Raw genomic sequence first — 20,348 nt, forward strand, 5'->3', positions numbered from 1 at the left:
GCGTCATCTTATGGACATACAATAAATTTACTTATATAAGCTATCTTATGTATTGATATTAATTGTGTTTTTTTTAATTATGTTTGTTATCTTTAGTGGGGTTTTGTGCTGCATCAGATCCAGAGTAACAATTATTTTGTTCTCCATCACACTTGTGTACGGGAAATGACATTAAACATTCTCGAATCTTGCAATGAACTGCAGCCACAAAATAGCAAATGTCACGACATATGCCAGAGACATTAAACCTGATGCTGGAAGTGTGCGCCTTTCAGGTAATGTCGTTCTATATTCCCCTCGCATTACGTTAAAGCTGCGGTGAAGACAGGAAGTGAAGGCATAGGGTGCGAAACTTAGCTCGATGTGAAAAGTTGACTCCGATTCTCTTCCCACGGATGCTGCAGAACATGGAGACAACAACCAGCATTTTGTGTTTTTAATCTGGATTTCAACACCTTCAGTATTTCCGTTCCAGTTGTTTTTTAAACAAATTACGTGACTATTTTTACAGTGCTGTTTATGGGAACTTGCGGCAGGTCAACTCTCTGCCACATTTCCGACATTGTGACAATACTTTAAAAATACTCATTCATTCTAAAGCACTTTGCGATATCCTGATAGAGAAGGACTGAAAGGAAAGTGAAATGCACCAAGTATCTTGCACCCAACATCAGGACAACTGAGGAATTGATTTTGGGCTTCATGAAGGGGAAGTCGGGAGAACACACAGCAATCGTCATGGAGGGATCAGGTCAGTGGAAAGGGTGAAGATTCAAGCTCCTGGGTGTCAGCATCTCTGAAGATCTGTCCTGGGCCCAGCGTGAACATGCTGGTATGGAAGCAGCTAAGCATCATTAGGAGTGTAAGGAGATTTGGTTTGTCACCAAAGACTCTAGCAAATTTCTACAGATATACCATGGGGAGCATTCGAATTGTTTGTATCACCGTCTGGTATGGAGGGACCACTGACAGGATCAGAAAATGCTGCAGAAAGTTGAAAACTCATCCAGCTCCATCATGGGCACCTACAAAGATGATGCTTCAAGAAGGCGATATTCATCATTAAGGTCCCCCACCATCCAGGACACGCACTCTTCTCATTACATGAGGGAGGTGGTACAGGAGCCTGAAGACTCTCACTCAGCATTTCAGGAACAGCTTCCTCCCCTCTGCCATCAGATTTCTGAACTGCTCATGAAGCCATGAACACTGCCTCACGATTTTGCTCTCCTCTCACACCACTTGTGTATTTTTTTGTATTTCTTATTGTAACGCAAGGTAGTTTTCCTTTTTATGTATCGCACTGTACCGCTGCCACAAAACAACCACTTTCACAACGTACATCAGTGATAATAAACCTGATTCTGATTCCTTACAAAAATTATTTCCAAGTCTCTACAGAACCTGTTCTGAAGGCTGACTTTGTATCATCATTAACCATACAGAACTAGAAACATTAAAAAAGGACTTCAATTTCTTTTTCCATCAGCAGAAGATAGTTTGCATTTTTCAGAAACATTAACAATACAGGTCACTATGCCTGTGTCATTGACAACATGAAGTACATAAACCCGAGCCCTGATTTCTTCTCAAACAACAGGAATTCTGCAAATGCTGGAAATTCAGGCAACACACATCAAAGTTGCTGGTGAACACAGCAGGCCAAGCAGCATCTGTAGGAAGAGGTGCAGTCGACGTTTCAGGCCGAGACCCTTCGTCCTGCTGCATTCACCAGCAACTTTGATGTGTGTTCCCTGATTTCTTCTGTTGTGTTAGTAGAACAAAGCTGAGTTCATACTGAATAAATAATCACATTATTTAAAATGAGTTGTTTCCTTTTATGCCCACAACTGGGATTATATTGCAAACATCCAACCTGCAAGTAATACATTTTCCATTTTTTAAATCTTACTCAGCACTGTACTTATTTATCTATAAGCACGGAATAGGCCCTTCGATCTGCACCGGCAAGCAAGCCCCAACAAACCCAATTTAACACTAATCTAATCATAAGACAATTCATAATAACCACTTAAACGACCTGGTACAACTTTGTACAGTGTGAGGAAACCAGAGAAACTGCACGCATTCCACGGGGAGGACAGACAATTCTCAAAGTGCTCATAATTTTGGTACAGGGTAACTGCTTCCCACGTTGAATCAGCAGTTCACTGAAATCAGTGCTGAACACACACCTACATCCCAGCACCAGACACTGGGTTATAAATAGTGGCATTATTTGCAGTGGCTAGCAGCGTTGTCCCTCAGCACCAAAGACTCAAGTTTAATCACAACCTCAGCTGTTGTCTGTGTGGACTTTTCACAATCCCTCTGCACCTGGGTGTCCCCCAGGTGGTCTGATTTCTTCCCACATGCCAGTAGGATAACTAGCCACTGTAAATGATACCCCAGTGTAGGAAAAAGCAAAATAATGCAATGCAGAGTTGAAAAATAAGCAAAGGATATAAAGGTTGGGGAATAGAACTATTGGAATGGCACTGGCACATCAGAATAGACCTGATAGGCTGAATGGTCCCTTTCATGTTATAATTTATTTACTTAATTAGATTTAGAACGTATGTAGAACAATACAGCACAGTCCAGGCCCTTCAGCCCATGTTGTGCCAACCCTTTAACCTACACTAAGATCAATGTAATCTTCCCCTCCCACAAAGCCCTATTTTTCTATCATCCATGTGCCCACCTAAAAGTTTTTAAAATATCCCTAACGTATCTGTCTCTACCACCACCCCTGGCAGTGTGATCTACACACCCACCACTGTCCCCCTTATACTTTCAATACCTTCAAGCCCCTCATAAGCCATGTTGACTATTCCTAAACACTCTATACTTTTCCAAATGCTCATAAGCTGTCTCAAAGGATCCTCTCCAATAATTTACACACTATTTCTTTACCAGATGACTGCTTGTAACTTAAGGTTTAAAGTTATTATTTGTTCAAATTACATTTAAACAAAAGTTACTTATATGGTAAATAATCCCTCACCCCAATCTGATTGTTCAGAACTCCTGATAATTCAGTACCAGTTCCCTTGAGGACACCAGGGCCCCAGTTCCCATACAAACTCCAGCACACTAGGCCAAATTTCCCACACTACTCCTAGCACATCAGACCCTACTCCTGTGCTCAATCTAGCATGCTAATCCTCATTTCCTGCGTTACCTCTGTCCTTAGAGACGGCAACATTTAGGCATGAATTCAACCAGGCAACATCTGTGGAGGCAAATATATTTGACCATTTCTTTATCTCAACAGATGCTGCCTGACCAGCTGAGATCCTTCTGTAGTTTCTTATTTTGCTCCACATAATCAGCATCTGCTGCCTTCTGTGGCATCTCAAAGGCACTCCCTCACTACTACACCATGATGCACTTCCTCAGTACCACCCCTCCCGGAGTGTTGCTCTCTCCTCAACACCCTTTTCCCAAGTGTGGAGCTATTACTCCAGTGTGTCATAGGAAGTCGTTCCTGCCTGTGGCCATCAAACTTTACAACTCCTCCCTTGGAGGGTCAGACACCCTGAGCCAATAGGCTGGTCCTGGACTTATTTCATAATTTACTAGCATAATTTACATGTTACTATTTAACTATTTATGGTTTTATTACTATTTATTATTTATGGTGCAACTGTAACGAAAACCAATTTCCCCCGGGATCAATAAAGTATGACTATGACTATAACAAAGCTCCCTCAATACAGGCCCTCCCACAGTGTAAAAAATCCTCCCTCCCTATTGCCTTAGTAAGACGCTTCCTCAGCACGATCCTTCATTAGTGTGGAGCTCCCTCACTACTGCTCCAGTACAGAACTCACTCAATATAGCCCCCCATGATTGCATTAGTCAGCCGCTCCCACACCACCACACTTTCCCAACTGCGGTGCTCCCTCAATACAGTCCCTCCCACGGTGCAGAGCTCCCTCACTACTGGCTTGGTGAGATGCTCCCTCTGTAACTGCTCCATCCCCAGTGAGACACTTCCTCAGCACTGGCTCTTTATCAGTGAAGAATTCCCTTATTCAAACGCTCCATCGGCGCAGAGCGGCCACCCGATGTCCGGACCTACCTTCCCGAGCATCCGGCCCAAGCAGTGACCCCGCGCATGCGCCAGAGAACTACATTTCCCAGCATACTGTCGGGTTCCCCTACCCGTTCTCCAGGGGAGCGCACAGCGCATAGGGTAATGTAGTTCCATTTCTAGCAGGCGGGAAGTGGCGGCGCGGGGTGAAAGGTTAGCGGTCGTCTCGGCCGGATGTGGCGGCGGCGAGGGGGAGGAATGCGTCGGTCCGCGGGCGGGGAGGTGAGCTCTCGGGGTCGGAGTGAGGGACTGGAGGCCTCCCGGCTGGTTAGTGTAATCTGAAGGGCGACTCCCATCACTGCACTGGAGTCTGAGGCTTCGGGAAGGGTGCGGAACTGAGGCTGCGCTTGGGACCATTCACCCTGCGCTTCTGTGAAGCCCAAGGCCTCCGTGGGGTCAAATTCCGCTTCATTCGGCGGCGGGGAGGTGAGGGATCGCCGAGTTGTCTGCAGTGGGGAGGTGGGGGAGCTCCGCAGTGTCAGTGGAAACGGTCTTTCCTTAGTTTATTTAACCGTACTGCTTCTGCTTTCACTCTCCATAATCTTCCCATTGATAATTTGCACTTGGCTACACTGAGGATTTCGTTATCATATATAATTAATTGCCTGTTGTCCTGTCAGTAGGAGTTTGGCATTTGGGAGGAAAGCTGTACACTGGCATAAACACACATAATCACTGAGAGAATGTGCGGATTCCCCACAGACAACAGCCAGACCTAGACCCTAGGTCTCTGGAGCAGTATTCCATAATACGCTTTCTGTAGCTGTTTATACCGTTCCACTAACCTCCTATCGCCATGTTTTGTTAATATCCAGCTCTCAATTTACTCTGTTCGGGCAGATGGGGCTTGTCAACCGTGGGTGGCACCTCATCTAGGAGAAGGAAAACTCTGATCTTAAACCTCCACTGCCTTGCAGCTATACCCCCACGAGGAAAAATCCAGAGCCGTAGTCCCTATGGTAGTCCTACGTTGAGCTCAATGCTACGTGGAGAGGGGGAGCCTGCTGCATGGGCAACAGCTTGCTCTCCTTATCGTACTGCCCTGGCTTGTGTATCGACTTCCACGACTAGCCTGCAACATACAACTCTTATCTCCTCTCACTCATAAGTCTACTTCGATGTCTATGACAATGCTCAACACCGAGCTCCAAATTCAGATGCAGTGTTGAGAACAGGCGTTGGCCAGTGTTGCACACCTTCTCTGGGAATTACTCTATCTTCATCAACTGCATATCTGGAAATAGACCTGAATCAGGCTGTCAACCCAAGCTATCCACCTCCCCCCTTTTGGGCCTTGTTAGATCTTGGTGCTTGGTGTTATAAATCTGTGTTACAAGAATATTGCATTATAAATGCTGATTTTGTGCTCTTCAACTAAGCAAAATCGTAATTAACATTCTGTGTTTGTTCAGCACACTGCTTCATCCTTTTTGAGCATGTGGCCTTTGATCTGCTGACCACTGAATTCTCTCTTCCTTCATCCAGCTGAGTGTGACAGTCCTCACCCTGGTTCATCTCTGATGATAAACAAGAGAAAATCTGCAGATGCTGGAAATCCAAGCAACACACTAAAAAGTGCTGGAGGAACTCAGCAGGCCAGGCAGCTTCTATGAAAATCAAGTACAGTCGGCATTTTGGGCCGAGACCCTTCGAAGGGTCTTGTATATTATCATTGATGCTGCCTAGCCTGCTAAGTTCCTCCAGCATTTTGTGTGTCATCTCAGATGATCTTGGTTTCTACTCTGACAAATGCAATGTTTGAAGAAGCCACCCTAATTCTAATTAACCTACATCCTTCAGAAATACATTTAGTACAGACGGATGGAGTTGAAAGGGATAATAAATCAGCAATGATGGAATGGCGGAGCAAAAACAGTGGGCTAAGTAACCTAATTCTGCTCCTATAGCTTATGGTCGTATGTTGATGATGTGAGAATCAGGTTAAATTTCACTGAAATATCTTGTGAAATTTGTTTTGCTGCAGCAGTACATTCAATAATAAAAACAGCTATAAATTATGATCAGAAATAGGTACTGAAAAATTAAAGCTGTAGTGCGAAAAGGCCAGGTTCATTGTCCGTTCAGAAATCTGATGGTGGAGGGGAAGAATTTGTTTCTGAAACATTGAGTGTGTATGTACCTCCTCTGTGATTGTAGCAATGAGAAGACAGCACCCCTACCTCACTCCTTTAGCAGGCTGCTTGTCAGACATGTAGTCCTGGAGGGACCAAAGCTATGGTCGTCTTAGGGTGGCGCAAACTGTTCTCTAGCCATTGATTATTGTGCTTCGAGGTAGCATGTCTCAGGCTGACACAGATTGTTCCCAACTAAGAGGTCCTGCACTGAACATACAACTCTATCTCCTCTGACTCGTAAGTCAACTACTTCGATGTCTATGACATTGCTGAACACTGTGAGCTCCAGATTCAGATGCCGTGTTTGCAATGTGCCTGTGCTTTATAGAATTTATTATTATTGTTGCTGTTCAAAGCAGTTACTATCTGACCAATGACTAAAATCCTACACATGAAATAGAATTTAAAAGTAGTGCTTGGACTGGTGAGAAAAAAAGGTAATTTTCTGTCAGCTTCAGGTACTGAGCTAGAGATAATGTGTTGGGAATGGTTACTAACTTAGTCTTAACGGTACATGTCCAATTTTTATCCTAATATAATGCCTGTCTGTATTATTAAGATCGGAGCGTAGTGCTTAGTAAGATCGGGATTCAATTTCCACCGCTGTCTATAAGAAGTTTGCATATTTTCCCAGTGACCACTTGGGATTCCTTCGGACGCTCCGGTTTGCTCACACATTCCAAAAGCATCCGGATTAGTAAGTTAATTAGTCACATGAGTGTAATTGGACAGCATGGTTCGATAGGCTGGAAGGGCCTGTTACTGTGCTGTATCTCTAAAATAAAACTTCTTATTTCACTCTTCTGAACTGATCTTCCTGCATTGATGTGTATTGGATCTTCCTTTGAGCAAATTGACTGCTTTGCCCTAATGACAATCAATCTGAGAAGGATTTTAGTGGGATTATGCTCGGCTGCTGACACATTCCTCGTTTTGTTGTAGTGACACATGGAGACTGAAAATGAATCTCTTCCATTGGAGAACGCTTCAATTCTGTCTGAGAGCTCCTCGCAGGAGGGACATCGACTCTGGATTGGCAATCTCGATTCCAGGTTAACTGAGTGAGTACTGTGAATCAGAATCAGGTTGAATATCACTGGCATATGTTGTGAAACATAATTTTTGGCAGCAATACAGTGCAATACCTAATGAAATTACAATAACATACATAAATAAGTGGTGCAAGAAGTATGAAAGGAAAAAGAATACTGAGGAAGTGTCATGGGTTCATTGCCCATTCAGAAATCTGATAGCAGAGAGGCAGAAGCTGTTCCTGTTTAGACTCCTATACCTCTCTCTTGATGGTAGCAATGAGAAGAGGGTATGTGCTGAGTGATGGCATTCCTAGATGATAGATTCTGCCTTTTTGAGGCATGACCGTTTGAAGACGTCCTCAGTGCTGGGGAGTTGCATGGAGCTGGCTGAGTTCACCTCTTACTGCAGTTTTTTCCAACCTTGTGTCGTAGCCTCTCCGTACCAGATGGTGGTGCAACCAGTTAGAATGCTCTCCACGGTGCATCTGTAGAAGTTTGCAAGTGTCTTTGGTGACATACCAAATCTCCTTAACTCCTGTTGAAATGTAGGTACTGCCGTGCCTTCCTTGCAACTACATCAACATGTTGGACCTAGGATAGACCTCCAGAAACGTTGACCCTTAAGAAGTTGAATCTGCTCTTCCCTTCCATTGCTGATCCCTCAACGAGGACTGGTGTGTGTTCCCTCGACTCTCTCTCAAAGAAGATCACAATCAATTCTTTCGTCTTCCTAGCGTTAAGTGCAAGGTTGTTGTAAATATTGCCTTGGTGGAACACAAGGTTCAGATTCAAAAATTTGTTTCTCTGAAACAAAACGATGTATGAATGTTGATAATCATGTCAGTCAGTAAGTTAATATCCAGTATTTGTATTAAATATGCAAGTTCGTTAATTCTGTGCCGTGTTGTATGACGTAGGCGATCGTGGTGTTTCCATGACCGTGATTGTTTTTGGCAAAATTCTCTACAGAAGTGGTTTGCCATTGCTTTCTTCTGGGCAGTGTCTTTACAAGACGGGTGACCCCAGCCATTATCAGTACTCTTCAGAGATTGTCTGCCTGGTGTCACTGGTCCGATAACCAGGACTTGTGATATGAACCAGCTGCTCATACAACCATCCAACTCCTGCTCCCAGGGCTTCACATAACCCTGAGCAGGGGGGCTAAGCAGGTGCTACACCTTGCCCAAGGGTGACCTGCAGGTTAGCAGTGGGAAGGAGCTCCTTACACCTCCTTTGGTAGAGACGTATCTTCACCCCGCCACCCCAAACAAAATATTTATTACTCCAGATCTGATGCAGCACAGAGAAAACACAATAAATATAAATATGTAAGATGACTTGTATACATTGATTGTATGTCCATAGAGTGATGCTAGGTACAGGAATGTCTGTACATAAGGTGACTGACAGGAAATGATAAAGCAGTAGTGGGTGGGGTTGTGGAGGGGTGGGTTAGTGAGTGGAGGTGTTAATCAGCCTTGAGGAAAGTTACTGTTTTTGAGTCTGGTGGTCCTGGTATGGATGCTACATAGCCTCTTCCTGATGGGAATGTGACCAACAGTCCACATGCATGGAGGTGTTCCTGGTATGGATGTTACATAGCCTCCTCCCTGATGGAAGTGGGATAAACAGTCCATGTGCGGGGAGGTGGTCCTGGTGTGGATGCTACATGCCTCCTTCCTGATGGGAATGGGACCAACAGTCCATGAGCAGGGAGGTGGTCCTGGTGTGGATGCTACATACCTCCCTGATGGGAGTGTGACGAACAGTCCATGAGCAGGGAGGTGGTCCTGGTGTGGGTGCTACGTAGCCTCCTCCCTGATGAGAGTGTGACGAACAGTCCGTGTGCAGGGAGGTGGTCCTGGTGTGGGTGCTACGTAGCCTCCTCCCTGATGAGAGTGTGACGAACAGTCCGTGTGCAGGGAGGTGGTCCTGGTGTGGATGCTACTTAGCCTCCTCCCTGATGGGAGTGGGACCAACAGTCCATGTGCAGGGAGGTGGAATCTCTCATGATGTTGCTGGCCCTTTTCCTGCGTCTTTCTGTATAGTGATAAATTTTGACTGACTAAAGCCTGTTTTATTTTGTGCCTCAGAGTACCCTGAGACCTCATCCTTAATAATCGACTCCCAACAGCTTCCCAACCACTGAGTCAGAGTAACTAGCCTATATTTTCCTTTCTTCTGCGTCTCTCCCTTCTTGAAGAGTGCAGTGACATTTGCAATTTTCCAGTCTTCCGGAACCGTCCCAGAATCTAGTGATTCTTGAAAGATCATTACTAATTCTCTAGATCCTTTCAAGAAAGAGTTAGATAGCGCTCTTAAAGATAGCGGAGTCAAGGGATATGGGGAGAAGGCAGGAACAGGGTACTGATTGTGTATGGTCAGCCATGATCAGTGAATGGCGGTGCTGGCTCGAAGGGCCGAATGGCCTACTCCTTCACCTATTGTCTATTATGCCTCCATGACGTCTTCAGCCACCTCCGGAGTGTACACCCTCTGGTCCAGTTGAGTTATCTACCTTCAGACCTTTCAGTTTCCCAAGAACCTACCCTCTGGTTATGGTAACCACACACTTCATACCCCCTGACACCTGGAACTTCCACCATACTGCTAGTGTCTTCCACAGTGGAGACTGATGCAAAATAATTATTCATTTCATCGTCCGCCATTTCATTGTCCCCCATTACTACTACTCCTGTATTGTTTTCCAGCAGTCCAATATCCACTCTCAGCTCTCTTTTACACTTTATATATCTGAAGAAACTTTTAGTATTCTCTTTAATATTAGTGGCTAGTTTACTTTCGTATTCCATTTTTACCTTTTTAATTGCCTTCCATTAGTATTTGAAAGCTTCCCAATCTTCTAACTTCCCACTAATTTTTGCTCTATTATATGCCCTCTCTTTGGCTTTTATGTTGACTTTGACTTCTTGTTTGCCACGGTTGTGACATCTTTCCTTCAGAATACTTCTTCCTCTTTGGAATATATATATCCTGCGCCTTCCAAATTGCTTCCAGAAATTCCATTGCTGCTCTGCCATCATCCCTGCCAGTGTTCTTTTCCAATCAATTCTGGCCAGCTCCTCTCTCCTGCCTCTGTAATTCCCTTTGTTCCACTGTAATACTGATACATCTGACTTTAGCTTCTCCTTCTCAAGTTTCAGAGTGAACTAAATTATATTATCACTTGCCCCTAAGGGTTCTTTTACCTTAAGCTCTCTAATCAATTCTGATTAATTGCACAACGCCCAGTCCAGAATAGCTGAACCTCTGTGGTCTCAACCACGAGTTGCTCTAAGTAATCATAGGCACTCTAGAAATTTCCCCTCCTGTAATCCAGCACCAACCTGATTTTCCCAATCTGCCTCCATATTGAAGTCTCCCATGACTATTGTAACATTGCCCTTTTGGCGTTCATTTTCTATCACCTGTTGTATTTTGTAGGCCACGTCCTTTTAACTATTTGGGGTCTATATACAACTCACATCAGGGTCTTTTTACCCTTGCAGTTCCTTAGCTCTATCTACAATGATTCAACACCTTCCGACCCTATGTCACCTTTTGCTAATGGTTTGATTTGATTTTGTACCAGTAGAGCAATGCTGCCCTCTCTGCCTTTTGATACAATGTGTATCCTTGGACATTAAGCTCCCAGCTATAATCTTTCAGCCAAGTCATGCCATGCTCAACCTTTTGATTCCTCACTTTGTCTGAGGCCTTGCCAACATCTGCTTCTGCAACCTTTCTACTAACTGCTCTGGCACTCTGGTTCCCATTCCCCTGCAGCTCTAGTTTAAACCCCACTGTGCAACATTAACAAACCTTCCCGTTAGGATATTAGTCCCACTCCATTTCAGGTGCAAACCGTCCCTTCTGTACAGTGCTCACCTTCCCTGGAAGAGAGCTCAATGATCCAAAAATCTGGAGCCCTCCCTCCTACGCCGACTCCTTAGCCACGCATTAAACTGTATAATCGTCCTAGTTCTGGCCTCAGTAGCACGTGGCGTAGGTAGCAATCCTGAGATCACAACCCTGGAAGTCCTGCCCTTTATCATAGCACCTAACTCCCTGTGCACAGCTTCATCACTTGTCCTCCCCGTTTCTTTGGTACCTACATGGACCATGACTTCTGGGTGTTTACCCTCCCACTTAAGAATGCTGCAGACTCGATCCGTGATATCCCAGACACTGGCACCCGGGAGGCAACATACCACCCGAGAGCCTCGTTCTCACCCACAGAACCTTCTGTCCGTTCTAATAACTAACGAATCCCCTACTACCTCAGTGTGCCTTTCTTCCCCCTTTCCCTTCTGAATCTCAGAGAAAGACTCAGTGCCAGAGACCCAACCACTGTGACTCTCTTCTGTTAGGTCATCCTCCCCCTCAGCAGTATCCAAAGTGACATACCTGTTGTTGTGGGGGGGGGGGGTGGCCAAGATTGTGTCCACTGCCACTCCCCAACTAACCTGGCACAGTTTGAGTAATTTTGCAAGGAGTAATGCCCAAAAAGACTACTGGCTGTAATTGATGCGAGGGGTGGTTCAATTAAGTACTGAGCAAAGAGGAATGAATACTTTTGAACTTCTGACATTTCAGTTTTTGAATTTTTAGTTTTTCATGCTTTAAAATTTTCCTTGCCTTTTGGGCTTTACTGTGAAAAAAGGAGCATGTGATTCACAAATAAAAATTCTCAATTAAATTGCTCAAAATCAGTGCCCTAGCAGCGATATTTAAATCATCCTTAGTGACAGAAGAGGCACTAGAGAATTGGAGGATAGCTAACGTTATTCTGCTGTTGAAGAAAGGCTGTAAACATAAATCAGGAAATTAGACCGCTGAGCCTGAGTTTAGTAGTGGGAAAGTTATTGGAAGGTATTGTGAGGGACCAGATAGATAAGTATTTTTATAATCATAGACTGATTAGGCATAATCAGCATGGTTTTGTGTGTGGTAAATCATGGCTCACCAATCTTAGATTATGAGAACACTCAGTCCTCTTTCATTGTCATTTAGAAATGCATACATGCATTAAGAAATGATACAATGTTTCTCTAGAGTGATATCACAGAAAACAAGACAGACCAAAGACTAACATGGACAAAACCACATAATTATAACATATAGTTACAGCAGTGCAAAGCAATACCCTAATTTGATAAAGAACAGACCATAGACACAGTAAAAAAAAGTCTCAAAGTCCCGAGTCGGTCGACTCCCAGGTCCCCAGTAGCATGCGGCAAAAGGGAGAAACTCTTTTTACAATCTTGTATAGTTTTCAAGGAAATCACCAGGAAATGAGATGAAGGCAAGGCAGTGGATGTTTTCTGCATGCACTTTAGCAAGACTTTTGACAAGATCCAGCATGGGAGATTGGACAAGAAGATTCACTCGCTCAGCATTCAAGATAAGGTAGTAAATTGGTTTAGACATCGGTTTTGTGGGAGACACCAAAGAGTGATAGTAGAGGGTTGCCTGTCCAACTAGTGACAAGTAGAGTGCTGCAGGGATTGGTGCTGGGTCTGTTATTGTTTGTCATCTATATCAGTGACCTAGATCAGGGTTTCCCAATGTTTTTTAGCCCAACGCTCCCCAGAGCACTTTCATACTTGCCAACCACCGCCCCACCCAAAGCACCTTCATACTTGCCAATGCCTTTCCGGCGCCCCCATAGTGTAAGAGCATGTCTACCATATGCTAACATGAGAAAAATAATTGTGCTTTAATTTTTTGTTTGTCTTTAAACCAAGCTTACAGAGACCTGTGCGCTGTACAGCAGCTTTGATAGCAATATGATCCTTGAGCTTGATGGTTTTTAGCAAGAGTTAAAATACGTGGTTCAAATTGTGACAGCAAAATTCTTAAGTCCCCACACGAAACAATGTCCATGCGGTTTCCGTTTTTTGAGTATGTGGTTCACTGCACTGAGCAAGGTAGGAGGATGGAAATGCAATGAAGAGCAGTTGGGCTCTTCTCCAGAGACCAGGAAACTTCTTATGACATTGTAGTCACATATCACAAAAGCCGACACGTTTGAAAAGCATTTTTTCTGAATTACGATAATTTCTTCTTGCAAACTCCCTTCCTTTCCTTCCACCTTGCAAAGAAATGGGTTAATTATCCAGTCTGGAATTTCCAGATTGTTTAAATCCTTGAACTGATTCTGAAAATCCTCCTTTAATGACTGCAGGTGTAAGCAGTACTCTTGCAAATCACCCTCCATGAAAAAGAATGCCATATTTTCTATTCAGGGAAACTGAGAACATGCTTCTCCCAATGTTTTGCTTATTTATTTCCAATTTTCTAATAAAAATGGACACTTCTCTTTTTGCCTGGATTAAATTAAAATTCTTACCCTGGAGTTTCATATTTAGAATGTTTATTTTGTCATGCAGATAGGCTAGATATGCCACATCCCCATGTATTTCCCAAGCTCTTGTTGACTTTGAGCAAAAATTCAACTACAGTATCGAAAAAAATCGAAGAAACACTTTAAGCAGCAGCCTTTTGACTGCCAACGCACTTCAGTGTGAAGAAGCAAGCACATTTCTGGCGAAACGTTCTGCTATTTAATGGATGAGTTTTAATTTTGATGATATTACAAGAGTCATGTTTGATAAAAGTCACTGGCTGATGTTTTTCGCTGCAAGATGTTGACGATGAATTACAGACAGTCCCGGGGTTACAAACGAGATCCATTCCTAAGTCTGTCTTTAAGTTGGATTTGTACATAAGTCGGAACAGGTACATCCGGTCTTATTTAAAGTCAGTTAGTCAAACGTTTGTCTTAGTATATAGTATATACTTTACCTTTCTACGCATATAAAACACTTAAGAAATACTTCCAAATACACTAAAACATCTTAAACATAATACAGTACATAATAATAATACAGTAATAATAAAAAGTAACTACATACGGTTCCATCAATGTCTTGCATACTGGAAGGGGCATTCGTGAGGTAACATTATGATGGACCTGGTGCTGGAGAGGAGGTGGGGTTTACTACTGGAGTCAATTTCTTGAAGTAGGCATCAAGGGAGGCTTGTACAGAGCTTTTCTTTTTCTCGTCATAAATGGCCTTGCAGCTGCTAAGGTCCTCGGTAACCGCACGGTAAACTTTGGTGAACCTCTCTGTATTAGGATCTTGCTCCTCTAACTTTGCCATCCCTGCTTCAATGAGACGAAAGGCTTCAGTTAACTCTTTCATCACAAACTTTTTCAGTTCCAGAGTTCCTTGGTCCCAGTCTTCTTCTTCCCCAAATGCTATCATCTGCTGCTCTAGTTCCATAATGTCTTTACTTAAGCCAAATACAAAGTTACACACTCAGTGTTAACGGCAACGTGATCTGACTTAAAATGGCGGACGGCATTCTCCTTCCTCAAGCCAACGAACCACTGAAGCCGCGCAATGTTTTCATGAATGTCACAACGTAGTGTGTGCGTTCGTTATTACGAACCATTGTATTTAACTCGAATTTTCAATATAGTAGGCTTTATGGTAGTCTGTCCATAAGTCGGACGTTCGTAACCCGGGGACTGCCTGTACACAATGGATTGCAAACAGACTTGGAATTTCTTTTTTCATAAATGCCACTAAACCAGCATGGCTACCGGTCATATATGGTGCTCCATCTGTTGCACAAGAAATCATGTTTCTGATTTGAATACTTTTATTTTCAATATACATTTTGAACTAGTCTTAGATTGATTCTCCATTGATATTTGTTTCAACTTTTTACAAAGAGAATCTCTTCATAAACTTTTCTATTTTTGATAAACCCCGTACTTTGATTTTGATATGCCATCACCAATGCCTCGTTGTCTCGCACAGTTGACTCATCCAGTTGTATCCCAAATTCTTTTTTTTTGTAGCTGGGTGCATAGTTGATACTCAGATGTCTTCACCCATTTCGTCAATACGATGAGCTACAGAGTTATTTCTCAGAGGAATTGATTTTAAAATACTGGAATCCATTTTAAGAACAGTGGTGAGCACTTCTGATACAGCAGGCATTATTAATCTTTCACTCATTGTATGAAATTTCCCACACTTTGCTATCATTTTGGAAATGTTATAAGAAGCAATGAGACCACTATCAAGATTATTTTTAGCTTTCTTGGCAAATGACTCAAGTGTGCAATGCTTTTCAAATGCTTCTTTCATCTTCTGGAACTGAGTAATACCATAAGTAGCCTTTTCAGTGTGTCTTTTACAGAAGTGTTCCTGCAATCTTGATGGTTTCATGGCTTCATTAGACAGTACAGTATTACAAATAAGACACATGGGGTGTCACTGACCTGACAGGAATGGAATAAAATCATACTCCGAGTATGTGACATTGTATTGATGCACTTTCTGTAGTTACTGTTTCTTGGCAGTTAGCATTCAAGGCTTCACTGCTTTATTTGACTAATAGAGGTCGTGCTGTACATATTTAGCCATTATGAACGGGGCTAAGTTCGTTGTACATTGTCCCACAATTAATTTAGGGTTAAATTGGGAGTTGTCGGGTGGTATGGCTCGTTGGGCCTGAAGGGCCTATTCTGCACTGTGTCTCAAAGTAAATAAATGCGCAATTACTTTTGTCTGGTAAATTATCTGAGGATGCAACCATCTGGTGGATATTCTTTGAACTTGCACTTTATTGGACTAGTTTTGTCTACTATCATTGGTTTACTATGTGGCGTGTCATAGGACGTGGGTGATCGTGGTCTTCCCATGTGTTCTGGGCAAATTTTTCTGCAGAAGTGGTTTGTCATTACCTTCTTCTGGGCTGTGTCTTTACAAGACAGGTGACCCCCCCCCCCCCCAGCCATTATCAAAACTCTTCAGAGAGTGTCTGCCTGGCATCTGTGGTCACATAACTAGGACTTGTGATATGCACCAGCTGCTCCCATGGCTTCACATAGCCCTGATCAGGTGCTACACTTTGCCCAAGGGTGACCTGCAGTGTAGTGGAGGGAAGGAGTGCTTTGCACCTCCTTTGGTAAAGATGTGTCTCCACCTGCCACCCGGGCCTACTATGTACTGGTTATCTATATACTACTGAAACTCTCATGCTCTGTCTGTCTGTTTGTGACCTCCAATTAGCGCAAACGGTGCATTACAGCGGCACTTATTTGACTAAATCGAATTAAAGTGCGCTAACTTACAGAATACAGGCAAAGTTCAGGGTCATATATTCATATAAAATTGCTCATTCCCCAAAAATCAACAGGCTGGCTTTCACCCAAGACCCGATCCGCCCCGCCATCATGGAAATCGGGACGCAACAGCCCAACACATGCGCACAGCCAGCCTCAGCAGCGACACCTGCCGGAGCAAAAGGGCAGGGCAGCTCTATTTCGAGGGGTCACATTCTGCTAATCACCATCAGCATGTGCAGGATTGGGACAGATCTAACTGCCACCTATCGATAAGAGATAATTAAATCTTATTGTAATGACGTACTTCGAGACACCCATAAAATCCTTTGCTGCAGTCAAAGGACAGCGGTGAATATATCACGTCCATTTTGGAAAGCACCAACCACATCATCAAGAATAATCAGCATCCTTTGGTTTTAGTGCTTTGTATCTTCTATCCAGCATTAGGGTAAAAAAAAAATAGCCTAATTATGCCGCGTGGAAAGGAAAGGGGGACATTATGGTCAAGAGATGACGCCGAATGTCGTCAGGAAGCGGCAAGGGGAGGGAGAGAACAAGAATTGGATGAGGCCAGGGCTGCACGACTCCAGGATCAAAGAGTCAGGACAAAAAAAGATGAGAGAAGAAGAGACAGAGGAGGGGAGGCATGCACCTCTCCAGGATCAGAGACAAACAACAAACAGCAGAAGAGATGAAGAGACGGGGGATGAAAGGGCTGCACGTCTCCGGAATGACAACAAGAGGCACAAGGGTGGCAGATAAACCAGAAATTATGCCATCAAAAGTGTCCTTCATTAAACGAGGAGCAGCTATATTTGTTTTGCTACGCGTCGTTCTTCTTTAATAAACTGAGGTTTTCGACTTCAGTTTCCAGAGCAAAGCGATACCAATAGCATTCAGGAAAAATTAATGTTCATTCTGGTCCATCAGACTGCACTACCCTTCTCTCAAAGGGTGCCCCGACGGGTCATCCCATTGTCTAGTTTAAAATAATCATATTTTGTTCTAAAACAATCTTTGAGAAAGAAAGCACAGAGTCAGTGAAAAAATAGTACATAAGGTTGATATTCAAAGTAGTGTATATCCCTAAAATAATAGAACACTATAGCACAGAAGCCATACCTTTGACCCATCTAGTCCATGTCAAACTGCCTAGCCCTGTTGACCTGCAGCTGGACCATAACCTTTTTATGCACCTCCTGTCCAGGTACTTACCCAAACTTAAGTGTTGCAATCAAATCTGTATTGGCCACTTCTGGCAACTCATTGAATCCTCTCAGGTGAACTTTCACCATTAAACCATAACCTCCAGTTCTAGTTTCACCCAACCTCAATGGAAAATGCCCACTTGCATTAAGCTTCTCTACCCCTCATAATTTTGTATGTACCCATCAAAACCCCCCGTTATTCTGCTACCCGATAGGGAATAAAGAGTGTTGGGGCGGAGTTGCGTCTCTACAAAAAGAGTTGTAAGGCACACCTTCCCTCCGCTAACAAATAATAGGGAATAAAGTCCTAATTAACTTATTCACCTTTCCTTATAACTCAAGTCCTGGCAATATCCTTGTAAATTCTCTTCTGAACTCTTTCAACTTTATTGCTGACTAGATAGTTGATCTTGATATTAACTAAATATTAAGATTATCACCTAATTATCTAATATACTGATTTTAGGTAATGTTAAATGCCATAATAATAACGATAATTGATATTGATACCTAACCCTTTCATGTTGTCATTCACATCCTGTGGGGAAACTGGTATGATTTATTGTTACACCAGCTTTTTTACTGTATCTTAAACACAAAAAAAAGCTTTGGCAGGTTTATTACTTAAGCCACCATCTGGTGTTTATTCCTTTCCTTTGCATTGTTGAGAAGGTGTAACACTATTAATCTGAAACATATTTCTCTTAATAACTTTGGAACTTGTCAGATTGGACAGGTGAAGGAGCAGAGATTCGACAGCCAGTGTGGTCTGAGAAGTATTGAATATGGAGAGCAAAATGGAAAAACCTAATAAGTTTCCCTGTCATTAGGTCACCTCTGTGAACTCTAAATGGCTGTCAGCTCGAGGGCTCAAACATTACTGTAGAGATTTAGTTGCCATCTGAAATCTGAGATGTATGTTACTAGAATGTTTATGCCAATCTGATCGTGGTAATGTATTCAGGGGTGATATTAGAATCAGAATCAGGTTTATTATCACCAGCATGTGTCGTGAAATTTGTTAACTTAGCAGCAACAGTTCAGTGCAATACAAAATATAGAAGAAGAAGAAAAATAATAAAAATAATAAATTTACACTGTTACGTATATTGAATAGATTAAAATCGTACAAAAACAGAAATAATGTTTATTTAAAAAATGAGATAGTGTCCAAGGGTTCAATGTCTATTTAGGAGTCGGATAGCAGAGGGGAAGAAGCTGTTCCTGAATCGCTGAGTGTGTGCCTTCAGGCTTCTGTACCTCCTACCTGATGGTAACTGTGAGAAAAGGGCATGCCCTGGGTGCTGGAGGTCCTTAGTAATGGATGCTGCCTTTCTGAGACACCGCTCCTTGAAGATGTCCTGGGTACTTCATAGGCTCGTACCCAAGATGGAGCTGACTAAACTCACAACCCTCTGCAGCCATTTTTTGGTACTGTGTAGTAGCGCCCCCCCCCCCCCCACCCTCCGGTACCAGACAGTAATGCAACCTGTCAGAATGCTCTCCACGGCACAAATTTAGAAGTTTTTGAGTGTAGTTGTTGACATACCAAATCTCTTTAAACTCCTAATGAAGTATAGACACTGTCTTGCCTTCTTTAAAACTGCATCAATATGTTAGGACCAGGTTAGATCCTTAGAGATCTTGACACCCAGGAACTTGAAACTGCTCACTCTCTCCACTTCTGATCCCTCTATGAGGATTGGCGTGTGTTCATTTGTCTTACCGTTCCTGAAGTCCACCATCAGCTCTTTCGTCTTACTGATGTATGCTTATACTTCAGCATCCAGGTAAAAGAAATTGATAGAACATTGCATTTCTATTCATTTTATATCTCCACCTACCCTCTTAATACATCTGTACTGCAAGTTCTTGCTTTACTTTGAGCAGAATTTAAATGTTGCAAATTAGGGTGCCACAGTAATGTGGCAGCTGTTGCAAAGCTATTACAGCTCGGGCGTCAGAGTTCACTTCCGGTGACGTTTGTAAGAATTTTGCTCGTCCTTCTCATGAGCACGTGGGTTTCCTCTGGGTGCTCCGGTTTCCTCCCACAGTCCAAAGACGTACTGGTTGGCAGGTTAATTGATCATTGTAAATTGTCCTGTGATTAGGCTCGGGTTAAATAGGTGGGTTACTGGGCTGTAAAAATGAAATATATTCTAAGAATTTGGAGAAGACTTATAAAAGTATTAAAATTATCAAGCACCAGGCCATACTGTGCCCTCGCTGCTGCCATCGGGCAGGTTATACAGGAGCCTTAGGCCCGCACCACCAGTTTCAGGAACCACTATTGCCCAACAATCATCAGGCTTTGAACCAGCATGGATAGTTTCATTCACCTGAACTCTGAACTGATTCCACAACCTGCCAACTCACTTTCAAGAACATTACAGGTCATATTCTCAGTATTATTTATCTTATTTGCACAATTTTCCTCTTCCACACATTGGAATCAGAATCAGGTTCAGCTTACAATTGACTTTATTTTCTATGTGCAGTGCAGTGGTAAGGACAACATCACAGACACCACACTACATATAGGTAAACACAATATAAATACTCACAATAGATAATAAATACCAAAAATAAATGCATGTAATTAAAAATACAAGTACACATAATTTTACTGTCAAAGGCGCTGTGCATTTTATATGTTCAAAATTGGGTGTTGAGGAGACGAATGGAGGAAGACACAAAGCTGCATCAGGCTCTTCTGGTGCTGAT

At 43.0% G+C, this 20,348-nt stretch overlaps 2 protein-coding genes across 5 annotated transcripts in view; one reads left to right on the forward strand and one right to left on the reverse strand.

Annotated features, from left to right (window-relative positions):
• mrrf (mitochondrial ribosome recycling factor) overlaps positions 1 to 4,139 on the reverse strand; it is a 67,600-nt gene extending 63,461 nt beyond the window's left edge. The window contains exon 1 of one of the 2 annotated variants that reach the window (XM_063073320.1): positions 4,088 to 4,139. The gene's annotated coding sequence lies outside the window, so the exon portion shown is untranslated. The other variant, XM_063073321.1, reaches the window with a different exon arrangement.
• A 113-nt stretch (positions 4,140 to 4,252) lies between these two features.
• The window catches only part of rbm18 (RNA binding motif protein 18), a 53,906-nt gene continuing 37,810 nt past the window's right edge, over positions 4,253 to 20,348 (forward strand). Inside the window, exons 1-2 of one of the 3 annotated variants that reach the window (XM_063073324.1) lie at positions 4,253 to 4,321; positions 7,177 to 7,295. In XM_063073324.1, coding sequence (XP_062929394.1) covers positions 7,183 to 7,295 — 113 coding nt within the window. In that variant the 5' untranslated portion in view covers positions 4,253 to 4,321; positions 7,177 to 7,182. The other 2 variants (XM_063073326.1, XM_063073325.1) reach the window with 2 other exon arrangements.

Source organism: Mobula hypostoma, chromosome 21 (assembly GCF_963921235.1).
Source record: "Mobula hypostoma chromosome 21, sMobHyp1.1, whole genome shotgun sequence".
NCBI lineage: Eukaryota > Metazoa > Chordata > Chondrichthyes > Myliobatiformes > Myliobatidae > Mobula > Mobula hypostoma.